Source organism: Hipposideros armiger, unplaced genomic scaffold (assembly GCF_001890085.2).
Source record: "Hipposideros armiger isolate ML-2016 unplaced genomic scaffold, ASM189008v1 scaffold_143, whole genome shotgun sequence".
NCBI classification, from domain to species: domain Eukaryota; kingdom Metazoa; phylum Chordata; class Mammalia; order Chiroptera; family Hipposideridae; genus Hipposideros; species Hipposideros armiger.
The window spans coordinates 145,120-159,019 of record NW_017731493.1 but is presented as its reverse complement, the minus strand read 5'-3'; the positions used below and the strand labels follow the sequence as shown (position 1 = coordinate 159,019).

Here is a 13,900-nt window from a genome sequence, read left to right as displayed (position 1 = left end):
ATATATATATTATCCCTCCATATTATCTTTTCATTTATATATCCATCCCAAGCAAAAAGCCTAGCACAAATTATTTTTAAATTGTAATGGATCACAGTCTAATGTGGAAAAAGAAAACCCATATAACCTTATTTGCCAAAGTACCTGAAGATCACAAGATGAGTTAACAAATATAAATAGTCACATTAAACCAATCATGTTTTGCAAAAAGAAAAAACAGAGAAAAAGAAAACATTTGGCAGGAGAAAGAAATTCTGTAGTTTCATGAGGAAAACAATTTCTGCCAGCCCAGATTCTTACTCCTGGGCTAACATCCCCACTGAAACAAATGTATGACCTTTTATTGAGTGAGATCTGAAAATCTGAGAGTGAGAGTCCTAAATCTTTTTTCCTTGAGTAAATCAAAGAAAGTTTCATGTTTTCCTCTATTAACACCATATATAAACTAAAATTTAACTCTGAAACTTTACTTGACCCCTAGAAAATAGAAACAAAATAAAAAATGTTCATTTGAACATCCCATCTCAGGGTATTTATGTCAGTACAGGAAAAACACTTTAGTTTACCTAATTTATTCTTAATGCCAAATAGTCTGTATCCCTCCCCCCACCCATTTTAAGGACTGAATCAGAAAATGGTCTAGTAGTCTCTCTCAAATTTGCTAAAAAATCAATTGAGGATATAAATTATCAAAAGTGGAATGGACATTTCAAATAGTCTTGAACCTCTCTGTCCATTTAATGGTTCAATATAGGCAAGTAGCAATCATTGCATCCTTTAACCTTCTAGTTCATTAATTAGGAAATAAATGAAATTAAAAAGGGATGTTACATCTATGTATGAAAGAAAATGCATGTGTAATTTATAAATATTAATTTCTGTAAGATGGCATATTATTGATTGAAAATATCATTAACAGATATATTGGTAATAAAAATAATCAAGATATATAAATACATTTTCTTTTACTCCTACCCCAAATTTAGGTTCTTTTCAATGTAACAGTTACAATGAAGAGATGTGATGTCACAGGAGGAAAAAGCTATGCAATTATCAAACCTATTGGTTTCAATGAAACCACTAAAATTCATATACACAGAAACTGCAGCTGTCAGTGTGAAGACAGCAGAGGCCCTAAAAGAAAGTGTGTAGATGAAACTTTTCTAGATTCCAAGTGTTTCCAGTGTGATGAGAATCAATGCCATTTTGATGAAGATAAGTTTTCTTCTGAGAGTTGCAAGTCACACAAGGATCAACCCGTTTGCAGCGGTCGAGGAGTTTGCATTTGCGGGAAATGTTTGTGTCACAGAATTAAGCTTGGAAAAGTATATGGAAAATACTGTGAAAAGGATGACTTTTCTTGTCCATATCACCATGGAAATCTGTGTGCTGGTGAGTATAAATATATACATGCAATTTTTTCTAGTCACTATTAAACTACCTTATATGTTAAAGTATCTTTAAATCACATCTTTATAATTACTAAGCCTGAATCTAAATTTAATATTTAAAGTCTGTGAAATTAGAGCATGGCAAGAGATTTGTACCACATGATTCTGATATTTATATTTTAAATCATTCTGTACAGTAAATACTGAAAACTAAAAACCAAAATTAATTCTTACCAAGTATGCCTTGACCTTTTAAAAATATATACCAGGAAAGGAAACTACTGATGCTGTCCAACAGATTTTCTATAATCAGGGTATTCTTCTTCATTCTCATAAGTGGTCACTCCCTCCAGCTTACTCAGAAGATAGTGAGCTATAAAAATATACTTTTCATTCACTGGAAAATTCATAAGGCATTATTATAGATGGTATTGCAAATATGTAGTAATTTAAACCTCTCCAGTTTATTTTTGGAACAACGCCAGTAACAGAATTGTCAAGAGTCAGCATTTTTCAAGAAAATACTGGATTTATAAGTAATCTAGTTTAGTCCCAGAGGCCACACACAGACCAACTTTTAAAATAAAATCATTTAAAATGAAAATATCAAAAGTAGACTTTTGGGCTAATTCAGTTTACTGCCACCTAGAGGTTAGATTCCAGGAAAATCTATTCAGCATTTAAAAATTAATACAAATTATTATTTTTAAAAGAATTGATTTTTCAGGACTGTGCTAAATCCACTGACTGTTAAAACACCATCTTAGTGTTTGCCTTTTGGTAAGCAAATATTAATTAAATTATGAACTGAAATTATTTCATTGTCATAAGCAAATGGAAAGTAAGAAATCTGTACAAAATAAATTTTCTATTCTTTCGTAAGCCAAAAATTTGCCCTATATCACATAAATATGTGATGAAAATTGTCTTTTTATTCTAATGTATACACAAAATATTTTATATTCCAAACATTAATTCAGCTCTACCTGCTATCATGGGTAGAATAGATTATAGATGATTTTAGAGAACAAACCTGTAATTATCTGCTAATGTTTTAGAGCTAACCCTGTTTGGGACAGGGAAGAGAAACAATTCTCAGATCATTTCCCACAGCTGTCAATCTCTCAAAGAAGTGTGAAATACATTGAGAATCCCAGTCTCTGTTCATAGTAAAATATCAAAAATCAAAGTACTAGCTCTTCTATATGACTACGGACACACGGGTAGTTGAGAATCTGCTTTGAATTATTTGTGCATAAATTATACGTGCACACTGTAGGCTGACAAGCGTTTTCCTCACTAGTCCCCTTTGAGAATAGAAACACATGTTCACAGGTCGGCTGGCTAGGATGCGTCGTGCAGCCGGCTTACGGGGAGCAGGATCTGGCAGGCGCTGGTTTGGCCTGGACCTCATTATTGGGTTGTCGGAAAAGTCATGATGCATTTTTGCAGCGAAAAGCATAGAAAACTACGTCATGACTTTTCTGACAACCCAATAGTTTTACGCTTAGCAAATTGAGCTGATCCAACAATAGACTCTATGCAACAGTTACCGGTGAGGTGCTTTGCAATAAAAGGAGGGAGGAAGGAAGCCATGAGAGGGAGGGCGGGAGGGCAATATCTGTGGCTAAATAAGCTCGAGAAACACTATATAACCCTGTAAAATGTACCCCTCTTAAAGATTTCTAGTTCCCATTAGCATATTGTTTTGGATACTTTTGCAGTCTAAAATCCATTTAACTACATATAACCAGTGTTTTCCTCAACTTCTTTGTCCCCGATGCCAACACACACATCTACTGCCTTGCTTTCTCTCTTGAGCTTTCTCATTACCACCTGATAATAGGTCACAGCACACTTTTGACATGTGCCACCAATCTGCAAAATAATGTCCTGTGAAAGGATTAATTCAACTTCCTTGGAGAGTTTATCTTTAAACATAGCAGCAGCGGAACTGAAGCAATAGGGTTTGCCTCATGGACTTGAAAGTTACCCCAGGCCCTTGGCAATAATGAGAGACTAAAAGAATAAATTATGGAAGCTATTAATCAAATACCACTTGTTTTTTGGATTTCAAGTCAGACAATTGACATTACTTCAGTCTTTGTAGCTTCTTTATATGTGTGTTTTTCATTTAAAACCGAATGTGCAGTGACCTTCCAGTAGCAGGGCAGCCACTGCAGCAGCCCAGACTTCACGATTGTCAGCACCATACAGTAATATCGGGGGATTTTCTACAATAGAACGGCTTTGAAAACAGACACTCCTACGTCCTGGCATTGTTTATCTCAAATAGAAAATGATGCTGTTTCCATTCACTTGACTGGCAGTGTGTTTCCATGGAGATGGGAGGGGAATTCATGTTTGGAAACGCTTACAGAGTCCATGGCCCCAGTAACTTAGGTTTGGGGGTCTTTGTTGCAGGGCATGGAGAGTGTGAAGCAGGCAGATGCCGCTGCTTCAGTGGCTGGGAAGGGGACCGGTGCCAGTGCCCGTCCACATCAGCCCAGCACTGTATCAATCCAAAGGGCCAAGTGTGCAGCGGAAGAGGCACGTGTGTCTGTGGCAGGTGTGAGTGCACAGATCCCAGGAGCATTGGCCGCTTCTGTGAACACTGCCCCACGTGTCACACAGCCTGCAACGAAAACTGGTATGTGTCTCTGACGCCAAACACACATCAACAGTCCTTCGTTATAGCGATGTTTATCCTTTTTTATTCTGCCTCCCTTAATCTTAGAAGTTACTGGATCTTCTCCAACAGATAAGTGGTTATCATCATGCTGAAAAAGAACTGAATGGGGGATCTGGGAGTCAGAAGACTTAGATTCCAGTCTCTGGCCACTAGATAGCTGTGGAAGTACCAGAATTTATGTAGGCATTCACTGCCTTAGCTTTTTTAAGTTAGGTTTTTTTATAAAAAGAATAATACTCAGTGTTTGTAAAGGTTTATTGGGTTTATTTCCCCAGCTTTATTGAGATATAATTGACATATAATCTTATGCAAGTTTAAGGTGTACAATGTGGTGAGTTGGGGCTGCCTGCTCCTCAGCTTAATATTAATTACCTGTTTGACTTAGGGCAAGTTGTTGACATTCTCTGTCCCTCAGTTTCCTGTGTGAATAATAATAATGACTTGCTCTAGTTCTGTGAAAGAACTAAATTAGATGATTCATGTTTAAAAAAAACAAAAAAACTTTGTACTTTGTGTACAGTAATCATAGAATGTTAGCTATTCCATAGTTTTATTTTTATTAAATATAAAGAATGATGGTGGTTATGAAGCACTGTAGAAATAAGTGATGGATAAATGAAAGGTTATATGTTAAGTGAAGGTAGCGTTATTGTTTTGTGCCAAGAATTAATTTTCCAATAACAGTTTGAGTCCTGCTCGAAGACCACGACTCTAAACCTCACTGTGCCTTCCAATTTGTTTTATTCAAATTTTTAAGACCTTCACTTTCTTGGATTGGTAGCTCAAGTAAATTTTTTTAAATTACGCTTAGCAATTTTTGCTCTCTTGCAAATGCAGTAAACATAATGATGTGGTTATTTCTAATGAACCCAACAAAAATTTGAACTGTGTATTCTTTGCTAAACTTGTCTAGTAGTGTCTTAATATTCATCTTTTAAAACATCTATATAGGCTGGTTTTGTGTGTGGTGACAGTGTCTTATTTATCTCCTAGAGATTTTCTGAAGATAGAAAAATCATTGTTTTGATTATATACATTATTAAACTATTTTAAATGGTTAGAAAGTAACTTTGCCATGGCACTGAATGCAGCCAAGATTATGAATAAGTGTCATAGCTTTCTTCCCCAGTTTTACAAGGCTACTGTCCTAAAGCAGTTCTCTATTTTATTTCTTGTAGAAAATACTACGGGCTACAATCTCATTAACTATTGTATATTTTCACTTCTGTTTCCCCTTACAGGAATTGTGTGCAATGTCTTCACCCTCACAATCTGTCTCAAGTTATACTTGATCGATGTAAAACCTCATGTGCGTTCATGGAACAGTATCATGCGGACCAAGTATCAGGTGAGCCAAAGCTTAATAATCAAAGCTCTGAAAAAGTATCTGTAGTGAATCCTGTTCCCCCAAAGGGCCCAGAATCAACATCCTAAAGAATGGACCGGCTGCTTCAATGTTTTCCATCTCCCAGAGGTGGGACTCTGCAAAACTGAATTGTTACAACTCCCATCTCAGCTAAATTTCCATGCTGTGCATCTCCACAGAAGCACACACACACAGATTTTCTAGAGAGGCCTCAGTGAGCCAGGACTAGGAGGTTCCTATGTAGAGTCCATTTAGAGACAAGATCTATGGAGCCATAATTATCCTTCATAACCCAAACTTGCTTCTACCTATTTGAAGAAAGCTAAAGTAATCTCTAGCATTTATTCAGCAAATATCTGTTGCATGCTTACTACGTAGGAAGCACTCTACAAGTGTTGGGGATACAGGACCTCACGGAGCTTAGTCAGGTAGCCTTGAAATAAAACCATATTTTATAGGTAATGAGGCAGTACCCTCACCTTTCCTCCATATTTAAATACCTTCCTCATGTCAAACCAACATTTACTTACATGTTTCAGGTGAAGCCAAAAAGTTCTAAGCAGCTTAGAATTCTGCTTTTGCAAAGTGCATAGCTTCAAAAGCGCTATTCCTTCCTGGTACTTTTCATTCTGATATAAATGAAATGTAGGGTGAGTGATTATAAAGGCAGCACAACAGAAAGGGTATGGAACTTGGTTTAAGACATGTCCCTTGACACTAGCAACTAAGAATATTGGTCCTCTTAAAATATTTCCTTCAGCCTCAGTTTCCTCATCTGTAAAAAGGCAGCAATACCAACTTCAGAATTGTGTAAGATTAGATGAGCCAGTTAACATGGAAGAAGTATGTAAATTTAAAGATGACACATAAACGACGGAAATATGTGAGAGCTACGTTCGAAGACCATTTTTAAACAAAATTCATTAGAACCCAAAAGCCAGCACCCTGCTTTCTCAGATGTAAGGTGTTAAGCTACACATGGATTAGAAATCAAACTTGAAATTTGTTTTCACCGAAAACATTCATACTGCTACTATTATTTGTAGTCTCTCTTCCGACCTGTAAGAATAATTCCAGCTCTTAGAGAGAGTGCACAGAAAAATAAGCTTTCTCCAAAGTTTTGTTTCCTTCTTCCTTCATCTCCACACTGATCGTAGCCCATAATGAATTTGGCTCTGAAAACAGCCCATGTGCTGCCAGCTGGGGCTGTAGCAATCACTCCAGACAGCCAAGTGCCTTTTCTAATAAATAGAGCCCTTACTGTCAACATGTCATTTATTATGTTAAGTAAACAAACCTACTGTGACCTAAGTGTGGTTACAGAAAGTATTCCATTAAAGCTCCTTAGGAAAAGCCCTTGCTTGACCTAAACTATGAAGAAAGCCATGGCCAGGGCTTAGTGTTTGGCTATCCAAAATGACATTTGAAAATGCACGCAGCTTTGGGCCCTGAAAATGTCCTCTGTCTAACACATTAGAGATATTTCCAAAATGTATTGGTAGCTAGGGGCCTCCCTTCCCCTTCACAACTATTGTGCAAGGAGAGAGGAAGGGCATTTGTTAGCCACTTCTCTTATCTATCCACTCAATCACACTTAAAGGGTGTTCTCTGGTCTTTCTGGCTAAGCTGCCTCCAGGCAAGAAGCCAGTAAGTGGGATCAAGCCACCTGCCCCCTATGAGGATCTGCCTTAACTGCCTGAGTAGTTCTACAGTAAGTCAGGCAAGGAAACGACAGTCTGTCGGGATGAAAGGTGTGCATGTCACCACCTTAGGGTGACTGTGGAAGGCTCCAAGGGCATCCCCTTTGAAAAGAGCATCTTAGATTCTCTGTGTGTGAGATCTGTGACAAAGGGGAACTTGTATTTGCGTTTGGTGCTTCTATACCAATTAGTATCCTCCAGCCTCCTTTTAACCTTTCTTTCAAGGAATCTTATCACTGACCAAAAGCAGACTGGGCTCTAAGTCTTCCCACTTGGAGGGGAGCTCTTCCTTTGTTACTGAGTTCTTGGCTTATTCAAGAGCACGCTTGGTCACCCCTGGGAATTCAGACACAAATCACCCATGACTGGATGATCGCTTTTCTAGGCCTTGGCAGGTCCCCTTCTGAAAGGCCCTCTCACAGAGACCTTCAGACATTTAGGTGAAGTCCCCAAGGTCTGGAGAATACGCAGAAAACACATGCCTCTTTAGGCCAGCAGGTAATTTTGTGAGCCTGGGGCAGCTGGTGAGTTCTGTGGAATACTCTGGTATTGCACAACCATGATCCTCTTGGATTTGGGTAATACCTCTGGCAGCCACAGAGTCTGTAGACTTTCCAACTAGAGTTTACCAAAGGTCTAGTGCTAAAACAGACCTAGCAGGCCCCCCACCCCCTTAAGGCAGCATATTCTTTTCCAGATAGTAATTATTTATTCTTGAAAAACCACACAGTGGGATTTTTAGAAGCAAGATAGGATAGATTTGGTTAACAGACAAGTAAAAAATAAAGTCATAAAAACTGAGGAAAGAGAATTGCGTATTGTCCTGAATTGGACATTCCCATTTCCTAGAGAAGCTGTGTATAATAATCACATAGAGTTACACTGAAACTTCAAAGGAAATATTTATTCGTCTATTAGAGTAGTACTGATTTTAGACTCTGCAGATGTTTACTTTACTTCCCATTACTGGTGTGCAACAAATGAAGAGCAGGCATAACAAGAGAAATATAAGCTCATGAGTAGAGCTGTTAAATAATTTTTTAAAATCCCATTTTCCACTAGTGATCAAGGGTACACATCACAAAAACTGTCTCTCTTTGTCATGGATAAAATTATATTTGGTTAAGGGGTTTGAACATACCGTATTTCCGCTAGTACAACTACAGAATCAAGCTGCAAAGAAATGCTCTTGTAAAATACCTTAATGTGGCTATTCTCCAAAGGAGAGTTTTATGTTGAAAATATTTTAATAATAAATGTTTAATAAAAATTAGAGTGTTTACTCTTTGAATCAACAGCAATGGCAGTCCTATGTGTTAAAAATGTAGATATGCAAATATCTCTGGTCCTATTAATTGAGACGGTGAACACTGTTTATTTGCTTGTTGGAATCCTTTGATTTGCTCATCCTAGTTTTTAATCCTTTTTTTTTTTTTGCTTCATTACAGAATGTTTCTCTAGCCCAAGTTACTTGAGGATATTTTTCATCATTTTCATAGTTACATTCTTGATTGGGTTGCTTAAAGTCCTTATCATTAGACAGGTGATATTACAATGGAATAGTAATAAAATAAAGTCCTCAGCAGATTACAGGGTGTCGGCCTCAAAAAAGGTCAGTGAATTCTAAAAAAATAATTACTATCAGTATGTTATTGTCTACGTCCAATATTTAGGTCCTTAATTAATGATAATATTTCCTCTCCATCAAGGACAAGATGATTCTGCAAAGTGTTTGCACAAGAGCAGTAACGTACCGACGTGAGAAGCCTGAAGAAATAAAATTGGATATCAGCAAATTAAATGCTCACGAAACTTTCAGGTGCAACTTCTAGAAAGATAAAAAGTACTTTATAGGAAACTGGATTTTTAATAATTGCTCCTAAAAATTATAATTTTAGAAGTCACAGGAGGAGACTGATTGTTCCAGATCATGCCAGTTGCTGGCTGTCCACTCGAACGAAGACTGACAAGCGTCCTCATCACCATGTGACTCACATCGCTGCTGAATTTTTCAGAGAAAAATGTGTCTTACTACTGTTTGAGACTAGTGTCATGGTAGCACTTTACTGTAATATATAACTTATTTAGGTCAGCATAGAATGTAGATCATCTGAAGAGCACTGATTACACTTTACAGGTACCTGCCCTTCCTACGCTTCCCAGAGAGACGCAGTGCTGTGAGGCGGCTTTGGCATTGTATCACTACAAGGGTACAGTAATCCCTGCATGGAACGTGCAACGGGAAATAATAATAAGGCAGTTACATTCATGTTGCCGAACACTTCAACAACTGGCAGTGAAGCACCAAGAAAAGCCAGATGAGTAAATGGTTAGTGTTTCACTCATGCAAGAGGTGAAGAGATGAAACCTTAATCTTGAGGGATATTGCTTTTGAAACTGAGTAGTTTTAGGCATGTGGTTTGTCTTCTTCCTTTTACAAGACGGATACTAATTCCAACATTCTCTCCCCTTTGCCTTTATATATTTTGGTTTTCTTTCTTACAGGATAAGTTTATGTCACAGATGACTGGATTAAATAAGTGCTAAGTTACTACTGCCATAAAAACCTAATACAATGTCACTTTATTAGAATACTGGTTTTAAAAGCTGAATGTTTAATAAGGGACGTTTTTATTTCACATCAAAATTTGAACAGCTTCCTTGTTTGCAGATGTGGAGTTTTATATCTTCTTTCCTGGTAAACTGGATGGACTGTTACACCATTTCATTGAAGCATCACGTTAAAATTCACAAGATATTTAGAAACTCTGCCTCAAGCAAAGTGCCACACTTTTGAGTGCATTTTCTCAGATATTTACTACAAGTAGATATTAGCATTTTTCAAATTAAAAGCTATATTATTTTTGCCCTTCCATGAAGCCTAAGGATATTCTTTCCCTGTATCACCTCAACACCACTTGCCAGAATTCTAAAAGGATGCAATTGGAGGAGGATAGACGATATCTGAGAAATAAGCTAATGCACCCTTTGAGTTAGTCAGGGAAACAAGGCTCAGAAAGTTTAAATGATTTCTCAAAAGCCTTCCCAGTGATTAAGTGGCAGCATTCAAAGAGAACTCCTATCTTCATATTGACAGGCTAGTGGTCATTGTATAACATCATTCTACCTCTTGAATCTTTGAAATATCCAATTGGCAAGTATTGTTAAATGTGATTTACTAAAGTCTTAAATATATGGGCATGAGAAAACTTCAAAGCAAAGCTGAAAAGAGTAATTCAAACTGAATTGGCATGACTGGCTTCCAATCTTTCCTGCGATCAACTTCGAAGAGCAACGTAATTACAGGGAGATCTAGTCACACCTTAGCCTGTGTGACCAGCGCCCCCTAGAGTTGTGCAGAGCTCAGCCCGAGAGATTGATACAGAGGCCATGAGCTTTTCATCTTCCCCAATGGAAACCTCTTCGCAGTTACCATATCCAAACAGACTTAGTCTGGTTTTTCTGGCTACAAGTCCAGCAGTTCTGTGTGGGGACAAAGCTTTGCCTATGACGACACTGTCTTAAAGTTAACTTCCCAGATTTGCTATCTTCCCAGCACTTGAGTTAATCACAGTGCTAGATATTTGCATTTCAATGAAGACTAACCCCCACCCCATATTCTACCCTAAGGAGCATTTTAAAACATGTAATAAATTGATCTGGAGCCAACAGCGCAGCTCCATTAGCAGCTCCCTAAAGCCAAGCAATTAAGACTCCAAGTTGAACTGTATTTCCTTCCCCACATGACACTGGGGACATAGATAGAATTCAGTACTGTGACTCACTTGTGTAAGATGCCCTTAATCACCAAGGATAACGTAAAAATCATTTCGCAGCCTGCCTGTCACACAGAGCATCTTTTTTAAAAAGGAAAATAAATGGATACTTGACAGACTCCCAAAAGGAAATAGAAAAAAATAAATCCATTTATTAAAATGCTGACAATTTTAAAAAAGAACATTACAATGTTCATAAACTAATTTTCATGTGGAATGAATTACCCAAAAAAGCATAATAATATGAAAGCCCTAAAAATTCAGGGTTTATATTTTTACACTCTCACTAGTTTGCACTAATTTATAATGGACCGAGGCTGTTATCACAAGAAGGAACAAACTTCCTGATAGGCAGTTCAATGCTAGATGATGACTGTCGTTATGCTTGCGATGTCTTGTGCTTTCTTTTTTTCACTTAAAGATCTAATTCTTAAAGATTTTAGAGCTTCTATTTTACTTGAATAATTGATATTTTCTTGTATAATGGCTTGTGAGAAGAGAATTAATATTTGACGAGTTAGAATTAATTAAAAGGTAAGGGAAAACAGGGTATTCTTAGATTAAATAATATTTGTAAATAGAGCCTATTTTCAACTAATATGACCACAGGAGCCTTTTGAGATTCACTGATGTTAAACACAAGTAAAGAAATTTTAAATGGTTGGCAAAGAACTTGACCATTTTTGGTACGACAGCATTTCTGTGCCCTAACATATGTAATGATTTAGAAATGTGCCATACATACACTACAATATAACTGTATGCATTTTATTTCTCTGGGGACATCTTTACACTGCAGTGTGCATGGATTTATAAGCATTTGATATCATTTTGAAAATTTATGAATATTTATAAACTCATAGATATTCTCCATAAGACTCAAAAATTCACTAAAAATCTGATTATGTCCTAAATGTTTGATATAGCTTTGGTTAATAACAATTAAAAAAAATCTAAAGCTAAACAGAATAGATTTCTCTAGCGGCAAATTTTTCAAAACTCAAAATTAAAACTAGTGTATACATTAGATGCAACACTTCACTGAAGAATAAATTTCAAATATTGGGTTGTCAGAAAAGTCATGATGCATTTTTGCAACGAAAAACATAGAAAAAATACGTCATGACTTTTCCGACAACCCAATATTTTAAATATATACTTAATCTCCATTGAAGATATCCTTATGTATTACAACAGGTATCCATGAGACACTGAAATATTTTTATGACAGACTATGAAAATTTTTCTCCATAGAATTATATTCCTCCAGGTACCTGGTCTAGCAAATTAGACTTGATGGTTTGTACTTCCTTTCCTTACTCCTGTTTTTTCCGCTCAGTTTTCTTAAGGGACTGCCCTAAAACTTCAAACTCAATAAGCCTAATTGGGAAAAAAATAACCAAATGTAATGGTATAATGAAATTCTTCATTTCCAAACATCTCTTAATCATTTTAAAACTCATTTGAACCTATGCACTGAACAGAGACAGACCCATTAAAAACTAAGAATTTAAAATGTTCACAACTGGTAGAGATTCTTTCAGTTTGAAAGGATTTGAGATCTATATATTTTAATAAAAGTTTCAAATGAAATATAGCTATTTGGGAATTCAAGCACATGCATACTGTACTTAATATTATTTACTTTTAACATTTAATTTATCACTATCCTTATCAATATTGACTTTAAGAACTCCATTTCATGCAATGCAAACCAAAATATATTTTCAAAGAAATATATAGAACTAGCATTTTTTTCAGCTCACTTCCCTTTTCTAATCCTTTGATAAAAAATTTATTATGCGTAACTGATTATACATATTCATATTTCATTGATTATGAGCCATCCACTTTTTCTTTTTTTTAATTTTAATTCAAGTTTATTGGGGTGCCAATTGTTAGTAAAGTTACACAGGTTTCAGGTGTACAGTTCTGTAATGCATCATCTGTATATCACATTGTGTGTTCACCACCCAGAGTCAGTTCTCCTTCCATCATCATGTATTTGATCCCCTTTACCCTCATCTACCATCCCCCTCCCCCCTTACCCTCTGGTAACCACTGAACTATTGTCTGTGTCTATGAGTTTTTGGTTCTTCACTTGTCTTGTTCCTTTGTTGTTTTCAGTATTATATATACCACATAGTGAAATCATATGGCTCTTGACTTTTTCTGTCTGACTTATTTCGCTTAGCATAATAATCTCAAGATCTATCCACTTTTTCAATATAACATCTCTGAAATTGTGATGTATCTTGCAACCATTGGCACATTAGATGCAGTATTGAAAGTTGTGCTTGAATAAATATTACACTAATTCATTTTTAAGTAAATGTTCATGGGTATAGGCACATTCCTTTCTTACAAATATTTGAGAATTTCTTTAACATATGAGCCAGTTTCCAGTACAAGTGAATCACATACAATTCAACATGGAACCTGACTCTGATTATGAGCTCAGATCCTGCAGATCTTTAGGTTATAAAAGCTCTTTCAGCCTCCTGTTTACACTTTATACAAGTGGCTATGATTTCTGCAAACCCTAACTTAACTGACAAGAATGATTTGGTTTCTCCCAGTTTTGTTAACAAATTTTTATTCTTTCTATTCCTTTGAAAAAAATATTTTTATACTATCATCTCACTTTTAAACAGAATTAACTGGAAGGATATTACAAGAAACCATTATAATTAGATTTTGCAGAATCTCGTATGTCTTATGTCAATGACAGGAGAAAAATATAATACAACCAATCAGTGCTGTAGGAAAAATAACTTTCCTTTTGAGACCTATTTTTTTTTATTCTTTAACATTTCTGTTCTTTTGATTTTTTCCTTTGGCTCTGATAAATTTACCTTCAATCCCATGTAATGACTGTCATGAAATTATGTATTTAAATTATTAGATTTATATTAAACACTTGTTCAGCTATCTGGGCAGATATTATCTGGGCATGAAATATGTGAAAGTAACAA

At 36.1% G+C, this 13,900-nt stretch overlaps 1 protein-coding gene across 5 annotated transcripts in view; it reads left to right on the top strand.

Moving 5' to 3' along the window:
* Positions 1-12,313, top strand: part of ITGB8 (integrin subunit beta 8) — a 70,830-nt gene extending 58,517 nt beyond the window's left edge. For all 5 annotated transcript variants that reach the window (XM_019650654.1, XM_019650656.1, XM_019650655.1 and 2 more), the window contains 5 exons: positions 987-1,392; positions 3,816-4,041; positions 5,325-5,431; positions 8,598-8,761; positions 8,859-12,313. In XM_019650654.1, the coding sequence (XP_019506199.1) occupies positions 987-1,392; positions 3,816-4,041; positions 5,325-5,431; positions 8,598-8,761; positions 8,859-8,981 (1,026 nt within the window). In that variant the 3' untranslated portion in view covers positions 8,982-12,313. The remainder of the gene's footprint in view (positions 1-986; positions 1,393-3,815; positions 4,042-5,324; positions 5,432-8,597; positions 8,762-8,858) is intronic.
* Positions 12,314-13,900: the final 1,587 nt, after the last annotated feature.